Raw genomic sequence first — 23,646 nt, 5'->3', positions numbered from 1 at the left:
CCGCACATCTTTGGACTGTGGGAGGAAACCGGAGCACCCGGAGGAAACCCACGCACACACGGGGAGGACGTGCAGACTCCACACAGACAGTGACCCAGCCGGGAATCGAACCTGGGACCCTGGAGCTGTGAAGCATTGATGCTAACCACCATGCTACCGTGAGGCCACTCCTTAAAGGTACTCCAGACAATAGGAAGAAGGACCGACTATGTCACATAAATATGTTGAAAAAATATCATCGCAAGGAAGAGGATAGGAAGGAACCAATGTATCAGGTGGTAGAGGTAGTGGAAGAAGACAGAGATGGTAAGAGTGAGGTAGGGGAAGAGGTCGACAGTTCACAGAGCAACCCCCCTGTGGTTTAACTAGCAAATACAGTAATACTAGAACAGTTCGATATTAAGTTGCACACTGAGAAGAAGTAAAAGATCTCAGGAAGATACTGCAAAAGCTGAAGAATATTTGTGGAGACACACCGGGGTGCCCCACATTAACTGAACATGATACAGATGTAGGTAAACCATTTAAATTGGATCCATATCAACTGAACCCACAGAAACTAGCTCAGCTGGAAGCAGAAATCCAATACATTTGGAGAATCATTTAATTGAGCCAAGTAGGAAGTTAGTACCGAAGCCAGATGGGAAAACCCAGTTCTGTATAGACTACCGGAAAGTCAATACCATCGGCAAAACAGATTCATATCCGATTCCAGATTGGAGACTATCGATAGGATAGGCAGTGCCTCATTCTTTTTCAAAATTGATCTGTTAAAGGGGCATTAGCAGGTTCCATTAATGCCCAGGGGTAAAGAAATATTTGCCTTTGTGCCTCCAAAGGGATTGCATCACAGTAAGGAAATGCCATTTGGATTTTAAAATGCACCAGCTACATTTCAGGGATTCATATGCAAAGTGGGATCCGGTTTAGCACAGGGCTAAATCGCTGGCTTTGAAAGCAGACCAAGGCAGGGCAGCAGCACGGTTAAATTCCCGTACCAGCCTCCCCAAACAGGCGCCGGAATGTGGTGACCAGGGGGCTTTTCACAGTAACTTTATTTGAAGCCTACTTGTGACAATAAGCGATTTTCATTTCATTTCAAGAGGTGGCTAGGGTGCCTAACTGTAAGGTCTATTTGAGCGACATGGCAGTTTACAGTGACACATAGAAGGACCATGTAGGACAATTGGATGAGTTATTTAAACAATTGCAATTGACCGATTTAGTTATCACTTTGGCCAAAAGCGAGTTTGCCAAAGGACACGTGACCTAATAGGGCACGTTGTGGGGCAGGGATGAGTGATACCCAGAACAGTCAAGATAAGGGCATTACGGGATTTCCCCATATCCAAAATGAAACAGGAGATTATGAGATTCCTAGGCATGTGCGGGTTCTATAGAAAATTTGTATCTAACATCAGTACCATAGTGGTACCTTTGGCCAATATATTGCAGAAACAAGCAAAAATGGGTTTGCCCGCAAAATAATAAAATAAAAGAAATGGGAACAAAGGAAAAATACATATAAAATACAAAGAAAATAGAAGCAGGAGGAGGCCATTCGGCGCTTTGAGTCTGCTCCATTATTCATTATGATATGGCTGATCATCAAGTTCAATACCTGATCCAGCCTTTCCCCATGTCCCCTGATCCCTTTAGCCTCAAGAATGACAAGCAGCTTTTGAGAAATTGAGGGCCATATTGGTAAGTGCACCAGTGTTGGCCACTCCTAATTTTTCCAAACCCTTTAAAATGGCCATGTATGTCAGCGACCTGGGGGCAGGAACAAAGAACAAAGAACAAAGAAAAGTACAGCACAGGAACAGGTCCTTTGGCCCTCCAAGCCTGTGCCAACCATGCTGCCCGTCAAAACTAAAATTTTCTACACTTCCAGGGTCCGTATCCCTCTATTCCCATGCTATTCATGTATTTGTCAAGCTGCCCCTTAAACGTCACTATTGTCCCTGCTTCCACCACCTCCTCCGGCAGCGAGTTCCAGGCACCCACCACTCTGTGTAAAAAATTTGCCTCGTACATCTCTAGACCTTGCCCCTCACACCTTAAGCCTATGTCCTATAGTAATTGACCCCTGTAGCCTGGGAAAAGTCTCTGGCTATCCACTCTGTCTATGCCCCATATAGTTTTGTAGACCTCTATCAGGTTGCCCCTCAACCTCCTTCGTTCCAGTGAGAACAAACCAAGTTTATTCAACCTCTCCTCATAGCTAATGACCTCCATACCAGGCAACATCCTGATAAATCTCTCCTGCACCTTCTCTAAAGCCTCCACATACTTCTGCTAGTGTGGCGACCAGAATTGAACACTATACTCCAAGTGTGGCCTAACTAAGGTTCTATACAGCTGCAACATGACTTGCCAATTTTTATACTCAATGTCCTGGCCAATGAAGGCAAGCATGCCATATGCCTTCTTGACTACCTTCTCCACCTGTGTTGCCCCTTTCAGTGATCTGTGGACCTATACACCAAGATCTTTCTGACTGTCAATACTCTTGAGGGTTCTACCATTCACTGTATATTCCCTACCTGCATTAGACCTTCCAAAATGCATTACCTCACATTTGTCCGGGTTAAACTCCATCTGCCATCTCTCCGCCCAAGTCTCTAAACGGTCTAAATCCTGATGTATCCTCTGACAGTCCTCATCACTATCCGCAATTCCACCAACCTTTGTGTCATCTGCAAACTTACTAATCAGACCAGTTACATTTTCCTCCAAATCATTGATATATACTATGAACAGCAAAGGTCCCAACACTAATCCCTGTGGAACACCACTAGTCACAGCCCTCCAATCAGAAAACCCTTCCATTGTGTTATGGGCCAGGGTACACCCACTAGTTAGTTTATTTAAAAAAACACCCATTTCTTAAAGGTGCTCTCACATGACAATTGCTACTCTCTGCCTTCTATGACCTAGCCAGTTCTGTATCCACCTTGCCTGCTCACCTCTGATCCCGTGTGACGTCACCTTTTGTACCAGTCTGCCATGAGGGACCTTGTCAAAGGCCTTACTGAAGCCCATATAGACAACATCCACTGCCCTACCTGCATCAATCATATTTTTAGTGTTACTATGGGTTGACAAAGTCAGGAATAGAGAAGCCAGTGGGGTACTTTTCAAAGAAACTAAGTCTGTGTCAAAGAAAGTACTCCACCATTGAGAAGTAGCATTGCTACTAGCCCTTCAGCATTTTGAAGTTTATGTCCGGCAGGTAACAAGAAAAGTCTAGTTTTTTTCCACAAACACAAGCATAATCTGCTTGTGTTTGTGGAAAAAAATCAAAACACAGAACACAAGATTGTTCCATTGGAGTTTTGCAACCTTTCAATGTAAAAATAGTGCATATTCCTGAAAGGACAATATTATTGCAGATGCATTGTCATGTGTTTAAGAGCTGATAAATAGCAGATGTAAGAATTGGGGAAATGAAGATAGTGGGAAAGGAAGGATGAATGGATGTGTGTTTTGCATCACATACCTTCTGATGAAACATCCTTGCAATGATGTTTCTACCTTCGAAGAGGGGAGGTATCTAACAGTCCTTCCTGTTACTTCCAAAACTTTGTGTAATTTTAAGAAGAAATTAGATATCACTCTTGAGGCTAAAGGGATCAGGGGACATGGGGAAAAGCTGGATCAGGTATCGAACTTGATGATCAGCCATATCATAATGAATGGCGGAGCAGACTCAAAGGGCCGAATGACCCCCTCCTGCTTCTATTTTCTTTGTATGTTTATATGTATTTTTCATTGGTTCCCAGTTCTTTTATTTTATTATTTTTGGTCTGTGGGCCCATAATCATGATGTCTTTAAGGAGAAGACTCAAACTGCAGCTGCCTGCTTGTCAGGACATTGTGTTCCTAGGTTCTATGTTTGGAGAGGAAAGGCCAGACTCTTTGGCGCCGAATGAATTTTAGGAACTGTTTTGGAGGAAGTTGGTTTGATTGGTTAACTGGCAAATGGTTGGATGGCCAGGGACAGTGTTCTGCTTGGCAACAGCCAGTGATTGGTTCCTGCATGAGGCTTTCTGAAAGAACTGGGCAGAAGTGTTTAGACCTTTAAAGTGAAAGGAACAGCCTCTCCCTCTCTCCGCTGAATTAAATAACTGCTTTATTGTTCTAAAACCAGTGAGTGCCTTACTCATCTTTGATGTAAACTGGAAATGATCCTGAATCTACAGAGAAAGTGGAAAACCTTGCCAGAGAAAACAATCTCAAACCTAAAAGGAAAAAGTAGCAGTTCAGGTAGCACAGTGGTTAATGCTGTTGCTTCACAGTTCCAGGATCCCAGGTTCGATTCCCGCTTGGGTCACTGTCTGTGCCGAATCTGCATGTTCTCCCTGTGTCTGCATGGGTTTCCTCTGGGTGCTCTGTCCCTGTACCTCACAGGGACTGCAGCGGTTCAAGAAGGCAGCTGACCACCAACTTCTGAAGGACAACTAGGGGAGGCCAATAAATGCTGGCCAAGCCAGCGACATCCACCTTCCACAAATGGATAAAAATATCACAACTTGACATAGCCTAAATTTGGCTGACAATATCAGGGACAAAATGCTTTCGGCTGGTTGGTTTCTTGTTGACCCCAGGTAAATGCTGGTTATCCCGGTTAAGACCTAACCTGGTCACAACTACTTTTTCCTTCTGGGGGAATGCAATAAATACTTAAAGGGAAACATTGCAAGGCTAAGAGGAAAGTGAGACTAACTGGCTGGTTCTTTCAAAGAATAGATGCTGACACGATTGGTCAAATAGTATTCTTCTGCCCTGTATCATTTTGATTCCCCAAACGCAACTTTAGAAGTTTACTCTAAAACAGCATGCAGAAAGCAGTCTTTGTTAGCTTTGACAAGCAGTCTTCCAGACTTGAAACGTTAGCTCCCTTCTCTCTCCACAGATGCTGTCAGACCTGCTGCGATTGTTCAGTATTTTCTGTTTTTGTCTCAGATTCCAGCATCGGCAATAATCTGCTTTTATTTTTGCATAAAGCAGGATTGCTAAATCGTCGTTAACTTGTCCAAACCAGAGTAACTAAATTAAGATTGAATCCCTGGTCCCCCAGGTTTATTTTTCGAACCTCACACGTAGCATTTTCCATGCTGTTACCGCCATGCCTTCAAATGAGGTTGTTAAATTAATTTGCATTGTAACTTGGGCAGCACGGTAGCACAGTGGTTTGCACTATGGCTTCATTGCACCAGGGACCCTGGTTTGATTCCTGACTTGGGTCACTGTCTGTGTGAAGTCTGATCTTCTCCTCGTGTCTGCGTGAGTTGGATTGGATTGGATTGGATTGGATTTGTTTATTGTCATGTGTACCGAGGTACAGTGAAAAGTATTTTTCTGCAAGCAGCTCAACAGATCATTCAGTACATGGGAAGAAAAGGGAATTGAACAGAATTCAAGAAAATACATGAGAATACATAATAGGGCAACACAATATATACAATGTACTACATAAGCATTGGCATCGGATGAAGCAGACATGGGTGTAGTGTTAATGAGGACAGTCCATAAAAGGGTCATTTAGGAGTCTGGTGACAGTGGGGAAGAAGCTGTTTTTGAGACTGTTCGTCCGTGTTCTCAGACTTCTGAATCTCCTGCCCGATGGAAGAAGTTGGAAAAGTGAGTAAGCCGGGTGGGAGGGATCCTTGATTATGCTGCCTGCTTTCCCCCGGCAGTGGGAGGTGTAGATGGAATCAATGGATGGGAGGCAGGTTCGTGTGATGGACTGGGCGGTATTCACGACTCTCTGAAGTTCCTTGCGGTCCTGGGCCGAGCAGTTGCCATACCAGGCTGTGATGCAGCCCGATAGGATGCTCTCTATCGTGCATCTGTAAAAGTTGGTAAGGGTTAATGTGGACATGCCGAATTTCCTTAGTTTCCTGAGGAAGTAAAGGCGCTGTTGTGCTTTCTTGGTGATAGCGTCGACATGAGTGGACCAGGATAGATTTTTGGTGATGTGCACCCCGAGGAAACCCCTAGTTTCCTCCGGGTGCTCCAGTTTCCTCCCACAAGTCCTGAAAGACGTGCTATTTGGGTTCATTTGGACATTCTGAATTCTCCCTCTGTGTACCGAACAGGCGCTGGAATGTGGCGACTAGGCGCTTTTCACAGTAACTTCATTACAGTAAGCCTACTTGTGACAATAAAGATTATTATTATTATTTTCAGAGCAATTGTGACTTTCTATCTCAATTATACTGTGCTAACCCTTATTAAGGAGGTCTGCACAGACCTGACGCGCAGAACTTTGTGATCAAACCGTTTCAGGTTTATACACGAGAGTTAGTGCTTTCAAAATTATTTTCAGTTTATTGAGAAATATCTAACCGCGGAGGTGGACCAGAACTATGTCCTCAACTCTGAAGCTGCGACTAAAAAGCATCATACCGAAGGCAGATATTTGGATACTGAGTTCAGCTCAGAGCTCTCAGTCTCACTAAATATTTCTCGGTGTAACATTAGATATTGTGCTACATTGTAACATCACTATATTTCCCGGTGTAACATTAGACACTGTGCTATATTGTAACATCATTATATTTCCCTGTGTAACATTAGACACTGTGCTACATTGTAACATCACTGAACTCCTTTCCGTAAGAAGTCTTACAACACCAGGTTAAAGTCCAACAGGTTTGTTTTGAATCACTAGCTTTCGGAGCACATCTCCTTCACCTGAGGAAGGAGCAGTGCTCCGAAAGCTAGTGTGTGAAACAAACATGTTGGTCTTTAACCTGGTGTTGTAAGACTTCTTACTGTCTAAAAACATATATATAGACAAAGTCAAAGATGCAATACGATACTTTGAATGCAAGTCTTTGAGGTCATTAAGTCTACAGGTCCAGAAGGAGCAACTGGAGAGAGGGGTAACCCCAGGTTAAAGAGGTGTGAATTGTCTCAAGCCAGGACAGTTGGTAGGATTTTGCAAGCCTAGGCCAGATGGTGGGGGTTGAATGTAATGCGACATGAATCCAAGGTCCCGGTTGAGGCCGTAGTCATGTGTGCAGAACTTGGCTATAAGTTTCTGCTTGGTGATTCTGCGTTGTTGCACATCCTGAAGGACACCTTGCTTACCCGAAGATCAGAGGCTGAATGCCCGTGACTGCTGAAGTGTTCCCTAATCTGGAAGGGAACATTCCTCCCTGGCGATTGGATAAGTAAGACTTCTTACTGTGCTCAGGCCAGTCCAACTCTGGCATCTCCACATCATGAACTCCTTTCCAGCAGTGTGGGGCAGCTGCTCCCTCTGGCTGAAAGGAGCTGTCACGTTAGGACGACACCGGTGATTGACAGGTGGGTCTGCCCTATCTGCCTGTGATTAGCTGGCCCGGGCTCCTGTGATTGGATAACACCGGTGATTGACAGGCGGGCCTGCCCTCTCCGCCTGTGATTGGCTGTTCCCAGATCCAATCACTGGGCGGCATTGCTGATTGACGTCTGGGCCTGCGGTGATTGGCTGGTCCTCTTGCTGCTGAGGAAATATCCTTTTAAAGCCGGAGTATTAGCAAATGCAGGAATTCTTTTACTCTGACTGAGTGTTTCCGGTTGGGTGTGATCTGGGATTTGGTGTTGGGTGGATTCTCCTGGAGCTGTAGGTAAGGGAAGAATTGCAGTTTTACCGATCTTTGGTTTTGCGTTCAAGGAAACGTTCCCTTTCTCAGCGCGCTTTCTGATAAACAGCAGGACCAGAGTGAGAGCTTGCGACTGTGCAAAATACATCGCCGGAGGCCCTGGTTGCTGCAAGCATCCCAACTTGCTTGCTGCTAAATATGTCAAACTTTTGAGTGCTTGATTCACGACTGACGTTCTGTCCATGCAACAGACGGGCCGGGATATTACCGTCTAATGGGGATGTTTACCTTGTTTCTTTGCAGAAAATGTCGAAATCGCTGAAGAAAATAGTCGAAGAATGCAAAGAAAAGAATCAGGCAGAATTGGATCTGTGTGACAGGGGAATTTACAATATGCTGGACATTACTGGACTCTGTAAGTACAAAACTTTTTTTTCTTCACCCCCCCCCCCCCCCCCTTTTCGATAATTATTGCATCAATGGCAACTGGGGTATGATATCTTGTTAGCAGAAGTTTGGAGTTACAGCCATATTGGATAACACCAATCAACAAGCTCTTGCAAATTTCTTCAATGCCTGATTCTAAACTGGAACATTTGTGTCACTTGGCTATGGAGAGTTATCAGATGTCAGAGTGGGAGCACTGAGTGAACATAGACCATACAGCCTATCAAGCTTGCTCAATGGGATCATCACTGATCTTGGGCTTCAGCTCTCCGCATTCTTGTCTGTTTCCTTGGTTTCCCGGAGAGACTAAAAACCGGCCTATTCCAGCCTTGAATGTATTCAATGATGGAGCATACACAACCCTCTGGCTAAAGAGTTCCACATACTCCGAACTCTTTGAGTGAAGTAACTTCTCCCCATCCCAATCCTAAGTGATTGACGCCTTATCCTGAGACTGTGCATTTAGATCTCCTAACCAGCGGAAACTATTTTTCAGCATCCACTCTCTCAAGCCCTTTCAGAATCTTGTATGTTCCAATGAGATTGCCTCCCTAAACTCTAGAGAATATAAGCCCAATTTGCTCTGTCTCCCATCGTAGGACAATCCCTCACCCCAGGGACCAATTTAGTGAACCTTTGCTGCACCACCTCCAGTGTAAGTATATATTTCCTTTAATGTGGAGACCAAAACTGCACACAGTGTTCTAGATGTGGTCTCACTAAAACAACTGCAGAAAGCCTTTCAAATTGCTTGCTGCATTCTTGCTAAGTATCCACATTTCTCAATTTACACTAATTCAAATAATCTGCCGTTGTATATTTGCTATGAGTGGATAACCTCCCATTTATCCACATTATACTGCATCTGTCATGCATATGCCTACTTGCATAGCCTGTCCAAATCATGCTGAACCAACTCTGCATCCTCCTCATAGCTCATCCTCCCACCCAACTTTGTATAACCTGCAAATTTGGAGATAATACATTGTCCAAATCACTTTTAATATATTATGAACAGTTGGGGTCCTAGCACAGATCCCTGCAGTACCCACAAGTACCTGCTAATTGGAAAAATACCTATTTATTCCAACTCTTTGCTTCCTGTCTGTAATGTAAGACCTTGTCAAAAGCCTTCTGAAAATCTAAATAAACCACATCCACCTGTTCTCCCTGGTCAAGTCTACTGGTTATATTTTCAAAGAATTTGAGTGGATTTGTCAAGCATGATTTCCCTTTCATCAATCCATGCTGACTTTGTCTGAATTTACCATTGCTTTCCAAACGCTGTGCTATGAAATCCTTATTAATGGACTCTCGCAACTTCCCTACTACCGACATTAGGCTCACTGATCTATAATTCCTTGTTTTCTCTCTCCTCCCTTTTTGAATAGCAGGCTTATATCAGCTGACCTCCAATCTATAGGAACCAGAGTCCAAAGAATTTTGGAAAATTAAAACCAATGCATCTCCTATTTCTAGGGTCACTTCCTGATGAAGATTATCAGGCCCTGGAGATTTATCCACCTTCAATCCCATTAATTTCCCAAAAAACCATTTCATTATTAATACTGATTTCCTTCAGCTCCTCGCTTACTTTTTTTTCTCAGCACTTCTGGTATATTATTCATGTCTTCCTTTGTCAGCCATTTCTTTTTTTTGTTCCCTGTTATGAATTCCCCTGTTTCTGACTGCAAGGGGTCTGCATTCATCTGCCTCTTCATCTATGTCATTAATATAGATTGTGAGTGAGATGACAAGTGCTGAGTGCAATGAGGAACTAGTGCAAAGTTAGAAATTTGGTGCAGCTGAGAATTCAGTGCAGAGGGCAAAGATCTATTGCTTTTTATATCCTTTTCTCAGCCTACATAGCTGGTGAGCATTTTCCTTTTCCCTTAAGCTAGGGAACTTGCTATTACTTTAGCTGTGTAAATTAACTAATTAAATAAATAAGACAAGCTCAAACTGGCAGGGATGGCAGTGTGCGATGATTGCAGCATGGGGGAATCTGTGGAATGCATTGCAGTCCAGAATAGCCATATCTGCGGTAAGTGTTTGTGGCTTGAGCAACTTCACCTCAGTTGCTGAGCTGGAACCTAAGCTGTAGACATTGCAGAGCACTAGAAAAGGGGAGAGTTAAAGGGTCTAGTTTGAGGGCTATGGTGACGGCAGCTATGCCAATGGCTCAGAGTATGTATTCAGGAAGCCCAGTGGTGCAGTCCATAGTGAAGATATGGAATCAGCTGAGGAGGCATTTTAGGGTGGAAGGGATGTCGATGCTAACGCCGCTGTGCGAGAATCATGGGTTTGAGCTGGGGGGGGGGGGATGGATAGTGTATACAGGAGTTGAATGGAAATGGAGCTGGTCAAGGTGAGGGACTTGTATTTGGAGGAAGGGTTCGCCAGTCTGGGGGAGCTAAGGGAGAGGGTAAGAGCTGCCAAGTGGTAGTGAGTTCAGGTATCTACAGGTTAGGGACTTTGCATGAAAGGCCTGGAAGGGGTTCCCTAGATTGCCGGGATACACCCTGCTGGAGCGACAGCTGCTTCCGGATGTAGAAGGAGGGGAAGAATTGGGGATATATATATAAGTGTCTGGGGGAGCAGGGAGGCGAGCGGGTGGTGAAGATTAAGGAGAAATGGGAAGCTGAGTTGGGAATGGAGATCAATTGGGGAGTATGGAGTGAGGCACTGCAAAGGGTAAACGGGACCTCCTATTGTGCAAGGATAAGCCTGATACAGTTTAAGGGGTGCACTGGGTGCATATGATTTGGGCGAGAATGAGGGTTCTTTCAGGGGGTAGTAGATGAGTGTGGGCGGGGGCCAGTGAATCATGCGCACATGTTTTGGGGTTGTGAAAAATTGGTAAGATTCTGGGCGGTCTTAGCCAGGATAGTGGAGGAGGGAGTGGACCCGATCCCTTTGGTGGCGATATTTGGGGTTTCAGAGAAGCAGGAGCTCATGGAGAGGAGGAAGGCAGATGTCATGGCCTTCCCCTCTCTGCACGGCGACGAATTTTGCTGGAGTGGCGGTCGGCATTGATACCGGGGGTAGCAACATGGTTGGGTGACCTGTATGACTTCCTGCGGCTAGAGAAGATAAAGTATGAGTTAAGGGGCTCAGCAGGGGAGTTTGAGAAAAGGTGGGGGATATTTGTGACCGTGTTTGAGGAGCTGTTCGTCGAAGGGGGATGGGGGGTGGGTGGTGGGGAGGGGGGGGGGGGGGTGAAAAATCTGTACAAACTGTATTGGTGGTTGTTGGGAAGAATGTTTCCCGGGGTGTTTTATTTGCTGTAACCTGCTATGATACAAATTTGAATAAAATGCATTTTTTTAAAAAAGGAAAGGGCAGAGTTATCTGGAAACGTTTTGTACCGGGGGCATTGACATCCCTTGGGTTTGGGAGAACTTTAGAGCTGGTCAGGGAAAGGAGGTTGTGACAGCAAGTTAAGCAAGTATGCAGAACCAGCATGTAGTGGTGGAAAGCTTCATCCCATAACTTTGACTGAAGGGTATGAGGTGCTTACTATTTGTCTGGATGAGGAGAATAATTGTAGGGTGATGGCAAGGACCATGATACGGGATGCTGTTCAAGAGTGTGGGAGCAAAAACTAAGTAGTGATGGGGATTATATCATCAGGGGGTAGACGCTGTTCCCCGTGGCCCTGATTGGAGCTTATGCTGTCACTTTGGTTGCTAGCATTAAGGATATTTCCTCACGAGTGGAATACAAGAAGCAAGGTCCTGTTGTCATGGTCTACGTAGGAACCAATGATTTAGGTAGACCTTGGTAGAGCCAGGAATTATGTTCTGGTGAGAGAGTTTGAAGACATATACTCCAAATTAAAATGCAGAACACCAAAGATTTGGATTTTCACCTGAACCACATCCCGAATGGCATAGGTAAATGGAAGATTATAGAATTTAATGTATAGCTCAGTGTGGCATGGGAAGGAATTTCGATTCGGCACTCACACCAGCATTCAGGAAAGAGGGAGCTGTTCTGTTGCAATGGGCTCCATTTAAACTGGGCTGGGGACAGTTTCCTGGAGAGTTGTATAACTAGGGCTCTGAATAGGGCAGGGGAGAACATGGTTGATTTTAGAGAGGGAAATTTAAAAATCCAGTCCGTTGAACTGTGTTGAATGCTCCTTCCATGGCCAACATGTCTTAAGGTTGGGCTCTGACCCGGAGCTACTGGTCCAGACATAGCGGCGCTACCACTGGACTACAAGGCTTCCTACAGTTAACAAATGGAACAACCTTATTCAAGACCGAAAACAAGGAATTACAGGCGAGGTTCCTGGCATCAGTTGGCAATTGCAGGAATCGTTTGGTCTAAACAATGCACTTTGTCTGATCATAATATGATTTTCTAAGTCAACATGGTTTAACAAAGGGGAAATTATATAGCATTGCTACTCATGAGGTAGATAAAGGGGAACCAGTAGATGCAGAATACCTGGATTTCCAAAAGGCACTCAATAAGGTGCCATGCAAAAGGTTATGGGCTCCTGGAGTTGGGTAATAGATTGATTAAGAGACTGAAAGGAAACATTGGGCAGAAATGGACCATTCTCAAGTTGCCAGTCTGTGACTTATGAAGTGCTGTCTGGAACAGTGCTGGGCCTTAGGCTATTTATAATCCAGGTTAATAAATTAGACAAAAGGAGGGTAATGGATCTAAGTTTGCTGACAAGAAAAAACTGAGGAAATGTAAGTTGTGAAGAACACTCGGAGGCTGCAGGGAGGTTATGTGCGTGGGCAACAAGGTGGCAGGAGAGGCAGTGGCATAGTGGTATTGTCGCTGGACTAGAAATCCAGAAACCCAGGATAATGATCTGGGGACTCTGGTTCGAATCCCAGCACAACAGATGATGGAATTTAAACCCAATCCAACTAGGGATGGGCAGTAAATGCTGGCCTAATCAACGTGCCACATCCCGTAATTGAGTATTTTTAAAAAATGGAATAAAATGTTGAGAACTGAGACATTATTCACTTAAGAATTGATACTTTTTTTAAAAGCGTGAACGTTCAAGTGTTGCTGTTCAAAGAGTCTTAGGTGTACTTGTGCAAGGTGTGCAGTAAATTTGCATGCAGCAAACAATTGGGAATGCAAATAGCCATATTGGTCTTTATTGCAAGGTGTGTACAGTAACAAGGAAGTGGTGTGACCACGTGGTAGCATGGTGGTTGGCACAATTGCTTCACAGCTCCAGGGTCCTAGGTTCGATTCCCGGCTTCGGTCACTGTCTGTGCGGAGTCTGCACGTTCTTCCCATGACTGCGTGGGTTTCCTCCCACAGTCCAAAGATGTGCAGGTTAGGTAGATTGGCCATGCTAAATTGCCCTTAGTGTCCAAAATTGCCCTTAGTGTTGGGTGGGGTTACTGGGTTATGGGGATAGGGTGGAGGCGTGGGTTTGGGTAGGGTGCTCTTTCAAAGAGCCGGTGCAGACTCGATGGGCCGAATGGCCTCCTTCTGCACTGTAAATTCTATGAAATACTCTTAAGAAGTTGTGATCTCCACATTTAAGAAAGGATATACTTGCAATGAAGGTTCACCAGATTGGTCTCTGAGATGAGAGAGTTGTACTTTGATGAGAGGATGAGTATATCGGGCTTATATTCCTTTGCAGTTTAGCAGAAAGCAAAGTGATTTCATTGAGACCTACAAGATTCAGAAGGGTCCTGATATCGTCGATGTCAGTAGTTGTTTCATCTGGCTGTGGAATTTAGAACACTGAGCTCATAGTCTCAGAATAAGGGGCCAATCATTTAGGACTGAGATGCAGAGAGGTTCCTTCAATTAATGGGTTAGGAATCATTGGAATTCTCTACCCAAAGGGTTGTGAATGCACAATTATTGAATATATTTGAGGCTGAGATAGACAGGTTTGGGTTGTGAAAACTGAGTTGCACAATCATATTGTTTTATAAAAAACATTTTGGGGTATATGTAGCCTTTATAATAATAACCATAACAGCAACATCAACATGGTACATAACATATTTGCATCCCTATCACACTCTTCGCGCTCCCAATCAATTAAACAATAGCCTCTTTTCTCTTTCCCTCTCTCTCTTTCCCCCCCCCCCCCCCCCCAAGAAAGTCAACGAACGGCTGCCACCTCCAGGCGAACCTTAACATTGACCCTCTTAGAGCAAACTTTATTTTCTCGAGACTGAGAAAGACAGCCATGTCACTAACCCAGGTCTCTAATTTCGGGGGCTTCGAGTCCCTCCACATTAACAGTATCCGTCTCCGGGCTACCAGGGAGGCAAAGACCAAAACGTCAGCTTCTCTTCCCCCCCCCACAGACTCCTGGATCTTCCGACAGTCCAAAGATTGCCACCTCTGGACTCGGCACCACCCGTGTTTTAAGTATCGTGGGCATAGCTTTAGCAAAACCCTCCAAGCTTCGGGCATGACCAAAACATATGGGCATGGTTTGCTGGTCTTCCCGCACATCTGTCCTCTACCCCAAAGAACTTGGTCATCCAGGCCACTGCCATGTGTGCCCAGTGAACTACCTTAAATTGTATCAGGCTAAGCCTGGCACATAATGAGGATATGTTAAACCTGCTTCGGGCATCTGCCCACAGACCCGCCTCTATCTCTTCCCCCTAGCTCGTCTTCCCACTTGCCCTTTAGTTCCTCCATCTGGGTTTCCTCTGACTCCATAAGTTCTTTGTAGATATCTGATACCTTCCCCTCTCCCACCCATGTTCTGGAAACAACCCTGTCCTGTATCCCATGTGGTGGTAGGAGCGGGAAGGTCGGAACCTGCCTTCTCAGAAAATCCTGTACCTGCAGATGTCTAAACCCATCCCCTGCTGGCAGTTAGAATTTCTCCTCAAATCCTTCAAGCTAGGGAAACTCCCATCTATAAATATATCGTCCATCCTCAATTCCTACTCTCTGCCATATCCGGAATGCTCTCCGAGCCGCCACTAGCACCGGGTTGTGCAGTACCAGGCCGGTGAGAATGGCAAAAGTGCCGTTATCAGTGCCCCCAAAGTTGTAACAGCAGGAGCATGTCCCATCTCCTAAAATCCTCCTTATTTGTCCCACAAGCCGAGACAAGTTTAACTTGTGCAATGTCTCCCATTCCCGGGCCACCTGGTTTCCCAGATAGCGAAAGCTCCTTCCTACCATACTAAACGGCAGCTCTCCCAGTCTCCTCTGCTGACCCCTCGCCTGGTTCGCGAACATCTCGCTTTTCCCCATATTGAATTGATACCCCGAGAACCTGCCAAATTCCCCAAAGATCCGCATAATCTTCCCCCATCTCCTCTAAAGGGTCTGAAATGTCTGGAAGCTCTTAATGCCATAGCCAATGTCTCTATGGCCAGAGAAAAGAACAGTGGGGAGAGGGTACACCCTTGCCTTGTCCCCTCGGTGCAGTTTAAAATAGCCCGACAACTACCAATTCATACGCACACTTGCTACCGCAAGCACGGTAGCACAAGTGGATAGCACTGTGGCTTCACAGCACCAGGATCCCAGGTTCGATTCCCCGCTGGGCCACTGTCTGCATGTTCTCCCTGTCTCTGCATGGGTTTCCTCTGGGTGCTCCGGTTTCCTCCCACAGTCCAAAGACGTGCAAATTAGGTGGACTGGCCATGCTAAATTGCCCTTAGTGTCCAAAAAGGTTAGGAGGGGTTATTGGGATACCGGGATAGGGTGGAAATGAGGGTTTAAGTGGGCCGGTGCAGACACGATGGGCCGAATGGCCTCCTTCTGCACTGTATGTTCTACGTACTGAAACCTGATACAATAAGCGCACCCAATCAATGAAGCCCTGACCAAACCCGAACCTTCCTAACACATCCCACAAATAATTCCATTCCACCAGATCAAAGGCCTTCTCCGCATCCATTGCAACCACCACCTCCCCCCCCCCCCACCAACCAACCCCTCTGAGAGCATCATAATAATGTTTCAGAGCCTTCAAACATTGGCCGTGAGTTGCCTGCCCTTTACAAACCTTGTCTGGACTTCCCTATCACCCCCCCCCGGGACACAATCCACTATCCTTGTGGCCAGTATCTTAGCCAGCGGTTTGGCGTCCACATTCAATAGGGAGATAGGCCTGTCTGACCTGCATTGCTCAAGTTGCTTCAGAATCAATGAGATCGAAGCCTGTGACATTGTTGGGGGAAGTACTCCCCTCTCCCTTGCCTCATTTAAATATCCTCACCAGCAGTGGGCCCAATATCTCCAAGAACTTCTTGTAGAATTCCACCGGGTAGCCTTGCCCAACTGCATGACCTCCAGCCCCTCCATTATTTCCTCAATTTCAATTGGTGCTCCCAGCCCTTCCTCCACCCTCGGACCACGTCTGCTGACCCAGGAACTGCCTTATCCCCTCCACCCCAGCCAGGATTCCGACTCCTATAACTTGCTATAAAAGTCCTTAAACACCTCATTTACCCCTACTGGGTCCAGGACCGCATTCCCACCTCTGTTCTTTAGTCTCCGTATCTCTCTGGCTGCCACCCTTTTCCTCAGCTGGTGTGCTAGCATTCTACTGGCCGTTTCCCCATACTTGTACACCGCTCCCCTTGCCTTCCTCAGTTGTTTCACCGCCTTCCCTGTAGATAACAGCCCAAACTCCACCTGTAACCTCCGCCGCTCCTTTAGTAGCCCTGCATCCGGGGCTTCTGAATATCTCCTATCCACCTGGAGTATCTCCCCAACCAACCTATCCCTCTCTGCTCATTCCACCCTTTCTCTGTGTGCTCGTATCAAAATTAACTCCCCTCTAGCCACTGCCTTTAGAACTTCCCACACTGTTGCTGCCGAGATTTCCCCCGTATCATTTATTTCGAAGTAGTTCTGGATGGACTTGCTCACCCGCCGACACACACAATCATCTGCTAATATCCAAACTCCATAACGGGTACTGCCCTCTCTCCATACTAACCCGTAGATCCACCCAATGTGGGGTATGATCCGACACTGCGATTGCCGAGTACTCGGTATCCACCACCCCCGGCAGCAGAGCCCTGCTCAGGATAAAAAAGTTGATCCGGGTATATTCTTTGTGGACATGGGGGGGGAAAAAAAAGAAAACTCCTTCACTCTTGGCCGTCCAAACCTCCATGGGTCTACTCCCCCCATCTGCTCCTTAAACACCTTTAATTCCTTTGCTCCGGCTGGCACTCTCCCTGTCCTGGATTTTGACCGGTTTGTAGAAAAAAATCCCTCCGCCCACCTTCCAATGGAACAGAGCAAACTTTACATTTCTGAGCAGCTGCTCAAACATCTTATCACAAAGAAAACCAATGAAAAAAGGAAGGGGCAAACAAAAAGAAAAATAACCCCTTGTTACAGAGAACACTGCATATTCAAAAGAACACAAAGTGATTTTGACCAAATCGCCACTGCAATGCCCTCCCCCAGGGTTCATTGACTTTAATCCCCTGCTAGCCTTTTGTCCTTGATAAAGTTCATAACTTCGTCTGGTGATTCAAAATAGAGTTCCTGGCCCTCAAATGTTACCCAAAGTCACGCTGGATACAACATCCCGAACATCACCCCCTTCTTGAAGAGGGATGATTTTGCCCTGTTAAATCCTGCCTGCCTTCTGGCCAGTTCCACGCCCAGGTCCTGGTAGATGCACAACTCGCAGTCCTCCCACACGCAACTCCATACCTGCTTGGCCCACCCCAAGATCTGTTCCTTGTCCAGGAACCGGTGCATTTGTACCACCATCTCCCTCAGCGGTTCATTTGCTCGCGATTTCCTTGCAAGAGCTCTATGCGCTCTGTCCATTTCCAAGAGCCGCGTAAATGCCCTATCTCCCATCAACCTTTCCCGCATGTTCGCCATACGTGCCCTCACGTCCAAATCCTCACTGCCCTCAGGGAGGCTGACGATCTTTGGGCTCTGTCTCCTGGACCTGTTCTCCAAGTCCTCCAACTTCTCCTACAAGCTTTTCTGACGGTCCTTCATCTCGACCCTCGACCTCCAAAGCGGTTAAATGGTCCTCTTGCTTGGACACCTTTCCTCCGCCTTCTGAATCACCCGTCCGTGGGTTTCTAGACCCTGCTCCACCCGATCAATCAATGCTTTAATCAGGTCTAGCGTATCTTTTTTTAGCTTGGCGAAGCTCTCCTCCAAAAACTTCACCAGCTGTACTGTCGGCCACTGTGCCACCGCAACAGGATCCTGCGACTCTGCCATGCTTTCCTGTGCTGCCGGCTCTGCATGCATCTTCCTTGCTTGACTATGTCTCCTTGCACGTCCACTTCTAGTCCACTGCTCTATACACTGGTGGGGGATTCCCCATCACTGTCTCACTCTCCACCGATTTACCAAGTGAAATTCCGAAAAAAAACGGGAGAAAGAGTTCAAAAGTTTCATCACAAGCTGGAGCTACCAAATGTGCAACCTCCTACTCCATGGCCGCCACCGGAAGTCGAGCACAATCATATTGAACGGTGGAACTGGCTCAACAGGCTGCATGGTTTATTCCTGCTACTTTTGTGGCCTTACCATATTATCTAAAACTTAAACTAAAATGTATGTAGTGGAATTGATTTCAGTTAGTTTTTTTGTGATGCTTATGTGATGAATACAGGAATTTCTGATGCATTGTATTATAGGTATGGTGCAGTACACCTGGATTAGAGTGTGTGTGTGCGTGCGTCTGATGCAGTCGTGCTTTTAAAGAAATCTAGTTTGAAAGGTGAATATATTTTGGGAGTCCGGTAGTGCAGTTAAACCACTATTAAAAAGCTTGGGTGAATAGAATGTTGCTTTGGATGAGGGGATTCGCTTGGTCAGATGTTGTTGTTGCTGGGTGGCGCGAAGGTATCAGGCATTTTTTTTTCCAGAAAGCAGTTCAGTTGTGAGCTGAATAAAGCTTGTGACCAGAAGTGAAGCAGTTTACTCTCACTATAGTTCAGTTTTTTTAAAAAAAGAAGCAGGGCAGACTTGTCTGAGAACAACGGGAGCTGAAACCAGCTGAAACAGTTTCTGAAGAAAGACCGCCAGTTTCTGCATGGTTCTGACAGGAGTCAGATCTTTTTTAAAAGCAGTATCAAGAGATCTATCTTTTTTTAAAAAACTCTGTGTGAAGCAGGTATTCCTGCATGCTAGTGGTATTTTAACAGTGGGTTGAGAGCTGAGACGGTTTTTCTTGTTTGAGCAGAAATAAAGACAACAGTTAAGGTTGTTATTCACTGTATTATTTAAGGGGTAATTTCTGGTGTAATGTTAAAGATATTTTAATACTGTTAGTAATAAAGTTTATTTTAATATACCATATCCCTATTTCTTTGTGAAATCACTCATGGTGTGAGGTATCCTTTCCCCTCGGTCTTTAAAAAAAAATCAAATAAAGTATTGGGGTTTCTGTCCAAAACCCTAGCCACTGTTGTGGTCTAGTTTGGGATCTTAATCCCTGCTGTGCAAGAAATCTCCAATCTATCTTGCCTGCTTCCTTGAAGTTTCAATTCCATTGCAGATTTTGTTTTTAGAAGTGAGGCTGCACTGTACACCGCCATCACATGATGTTAAGTGGGGTTTTTCTTTGTAAGTTTTTTTTTCTTAAGTTGCTAATGCAAATACATGACGAATGCACTTTTAACCAATCTTTTAAAATATAAATTTAGAGTATCCAATTCATTTTTTACAATTAAGGGTCAATTTAGTGTGTCAAATCCACCCAGCATGCACATCTTTTGGGTTGTGGGGGCGAAATACACGCAAAAGCGGGGAGAATGTGCAGACTCTACATGGACAGTGACCCAAAGCCAGGATCGAACCTGGGACCTCTGCGTCGTGAAGCAGCAATGATTACCACTGTGCCACCGTGCGCCCCTATTTTAACCAATTTAAGTGTAGATACTGAACTACTTATCCAGGTGCTGTCCGATTCCGAGAGCTGTCACTAAATGAAATTAAAATCACTTATTGTCACAAGTGGGCTTCAATGAAGTTACTGTGAAAAGCCCCTAGTCTCCACATTCCGGCTCCTGTTCTGGGAGGCTGGTACTGGAATTGAACCGTGCTGCTGGCCTGCCTTTGTCTGCTTTAAAAACCAGCTATTTAGCCCAGTGTGCTAAACCAGCCTCAGTAAATGTACTTGTTCGGCCAGCCCTTCATGATGTAAAGCATAAACCTGTCCAAGACCGGTCTGGTCATATACGGTGTAACTAGCTCTATCTTTTTAAGCATGGGATTAATTTTGACTGTGAGACCACTTTCTTTTTTAAAAAACACATATGGTCTTCACCAATGAAGATATAGTTTTTCAAAGCTTCTTCTTGACTCACAAGGTGGGCATTAGGAGTGCAAGGCAAGCAGAAGGTGTAAAAGTTAGTTTTATTGTAAGACAAAGATAAAGAATCCAATAGGTTCAGATGGGGGAAATTGCTGGTCCAACTTTCTGATAGCCAATACTCTGTTTCATGTATAGTTCTGATTTGGAGTACCGTTAAAATACATAAAAGATGAATAATGTGTGGGTCCAGTGATCCATAATTCTGGGGGGGGGGGGGGGGGGGGGGTGGGGGTTTGTTGGCAAACAAGACTTTTTAAATGCCAACACAAAAGCAAAATGCTCCAGATGCTCAAAATCTGAAATAAAAAGAGAAAATGCGCAGCAAGTCGGGCAACTTCTGTGGAGTAGAAGCAGTTTCAGCCAATGGTCCCTCACCAGAGTTAAATATTTCCTGCCATCAGGATTCCTAATACAGATATATATTTTTTTTGTTTTTCCAATCCCTTCCTCCTTTCACCTGCTCATAACCTACTGCATTTTTATATTTCCTCCGTTCCACTACAGGGTCATACATAGTTCTCAGTTACTGCTTGACCAGCTGAATATTTAGAACCTTTTCTGTTCTCATTTTGAGCTTTTAAACATTTTAGCTCCATTTAAAAGCAGTTAGAATTTTAAATCCTGAGGCAAGTAACTAACGCTAACTCTCCAAAGCCTATCCACTATTTACAAGGTGCAGAACAGTGATGTAATAATACTCACCACTTCCCTGAACGAGTACAATTCCCAACAAGTAACCAAAGAAGCTTAACACCATCCAAGTCAAAGTAGCCTGTTTGATTAGCACCACATCCACCAACTCTACTACTGGTGCATTATGGTTGCAGTGTGTATCATCTACAAATATGCACTGCAGCAACTTGTCAAGGCTTCTTCATCAGATCCTCCAAATCTGTGACCCTTAATACCCAGAAGGACAAGGGCAGCAACCCTGTGAACATCACCACATGCAAGTTCACCTCTAAGTCATGCATCATTCTGTTTTGAAAATATATCACTATTCCTTCAATTTTGTGGGTTAAAGTCCTTATTTAACAGTACTGTGGATGTACCGATATTACACAGGCTGTAGTAGTTCAAGAAGGCAGATGATTATCATTTCCTGGAGAGCAATTGGGAAGAACTATATATATATATATGTTGCTATTACACTGCTATATATTGACCACCATCTCATGGGAAAGACATAGAAGAACAAAATTTCAAGGACATAGAAGAACAAAATTGCAAGGACACAAAGGCGCAAAAGTTATCGAGTAGTTATAAGAGGGGATTTTAATTCCACTACTACATTCCCCATAAATATTAGACTAAAGGGCAGAGAGGGAAGGTGGTATTGTGGGAAGAGAACCAGATGACAATGATTTTAAGGTGAATGGCAAAAGAACCAAGGGAGCTTGAGGGAAAACCTTTTTATGCAGCAAATAGTTAGAACCATAGAATTCCTACAGTGCAGAAGGAGGCCGTTCGGCCCATTGAGTCTGCATCAACCCTCTGACAGAGCACTTACCTTGGCCCACTCCTCTGCTGTAACTCACTTAATCTGCACCTTTGGACACTTAAGGGGTAATTCAACATGGCTAATCCGCCTACCTGCACGTCTTTGGACTGGGGGATGAAACCGGGACAACCGGAGGAAACCCATGCAGATACTGGGAGAAAGTTGACAGTCTCTGTGGAGTTTGCACTAAGACTGGAATTGATCCAGGGTCCCTGGTACTGTGACTCAACAGTGCTAAGCACTGTGCCACCCTGGAGTGTATGCTCTGGAATGTATTGCCAAAGTATGGCAATGGATTTAATCACTGTTTTCAAAAGGCTATTGAATGAAATTTGCTGGGGGGGGGGGGGGGGGGGGGGGGGGGAGAAGTGGGACTAGCTGGATTGTTCTTGCAGACAACTAGCTCAGAAGCTATTGGCCGAATGGCCTCCTTCCCTGCTATTTACGTCTCTCCAGATCGCTGACCTAGTCCAGTAATGTAACCACTGTGGTACCATACTTTTATTTCATTGTTTCTTTTTATTCTGTTGCAGTCACTCTTTCCAATATCACCCAGCTGGTACTGAGCCACCAACAAGTTACAAGTAAGTAAACTTCATTGTTATCTTTTTGAAACACCAGCAGCTGGGAAATGTAAAATATCTGCTCTGGAGAATAAATGTTGGCATGTCAGTTATGTAGTCTACGCATTAGACACTAATGGGGTCTGGTTTAGCACAGTGGGCTAAACAGCTGGCTTGTAATGCAGAACAAGGCAGCAGCATGTGTTCAATTCCCGAACAGGTGCCGGAATGTGGTGACTAGGGGCTTTTCACAGTAACTTCATTGAAGCCTACTTGTGACAATAAGTTATTATTATTATTATTATTATTATCCAGCAATTTGTATGTTTCTGTGGAGGAGTGAGACTACATATAGCACTAAAGAGGTATTGAAATTTGGTGGAAGTTTTCCACCAAATTGAAAGCCATTTGGTATATCCAATGTGGGGGTAGAAAGTTTTGGGATTTAGTGTAATTATTGGATCAATTGCAGTAAAATATGAAATGTCTTCATCAGCAATTTATTTTGGCTATGTTTGGAGGTTTGTCCTTTTTGAAAACCCATTCTATTGTTGAAGTGAACTTTATTCCATTAAAGGTGAATCGTACCAGCTTAAATTGGGTAATATCCCTTTGGAGATATACACTGAGAAAGAGTAAGGTTCTGAATTTCAAATATTTCTAGCTAAATCTGGGATTTCTATGGTTGCATCTTCTAAATTAATGGTGTGCTCCCTTAATGTTAAACTTGAAAGTTTGCCCCTTGAAAGACTATCGAGAGTCAAAAATACGACAATTCTTGTATTGACTGACAATGGGCTGGATTCTCTGTAGGCCTTCGTAACGCGGGTTGCCTGCGAAAAAAATCGGTGCGCATGACTCCGGCGTCCGGGCCTTCTTTTAAGCTGGCAATCTCCGGTCCCGGAAGGGCCAGCAGCTGACTGACGCGATACGCGTCAGTTTCTCCAGCTGCGGAAGTGGTGAGACCTGGCGTATTTTGGAGGAGGAGAGAGACTGACCCGGCATTTGGGGGGGGGGGGGGGTGTGTTCCGGCATTGGGGGGGGTGGTTGGTGTGTCGCCGGCATTTGGGGGGGGGGGGGGGGGTTGGTGGTGTTGTTCCGGCATTTGGGGAGGGTTCCGGCATTGGGGGGGGGGTGTGTTTCCGGCATTGGGGGGGGGGGGGTGTGTTCCGGCATTGGGGGGGGTGTGTTCCGCATTGGGGGGGGTGTTCCGGCATTGGGGGGGGGGTTCCGGCATTGGGGGGGGGT

At 45.2% G+C, this 23,646-nt stretch overlaps 1 protein-coding gene across 1 annotated transcript in view; it reads left to right on the top strand.

Moving 5' to 3' along the window:
* The window catches only part of rsu1 (Ras suppressor protein 1), a 239,121-nt gene that overhangs the window by 37,403 nt on the left and 178,072 nt on the right, over window positions 1-23,646 (top strand). Inside the window, exons 2-3 of the mRNA XM_038798028.1 lie at window positions 7,902-8,013; window positions 22,369-22,419. Of these exons, the coding sequence (XP_038653956.1) occupies window positions 7,902-8,013; window positions 22,369-22,419 (163 nt within the window). The remainder of the gene's footprint in view (window positions 1-7,901; window positions 8,014-22,368; window positions 22,420-23,646) is intronic.

Source organism: Scyliorhinus canicula, chromosome 5 (genome assembly GCF_902713615.1).
Source record: "Scyliorhinus canicula chromosome 5, sScyCan1.1, whole genome shotgun sequence".
Taxonomy (NCBI): domain Eukaryota; kingdom Metazoa; phylum Chordata; class Chondrichthyes; order Carcharhiniformes; family Scyliorhinidae; genus Scyliorhinus; species Scyliorhinus canicula.
Note: the sequence above shows the minus strand (reverse complement) of the source record. Positions and strands in the feature narration are given on the sequence as shown.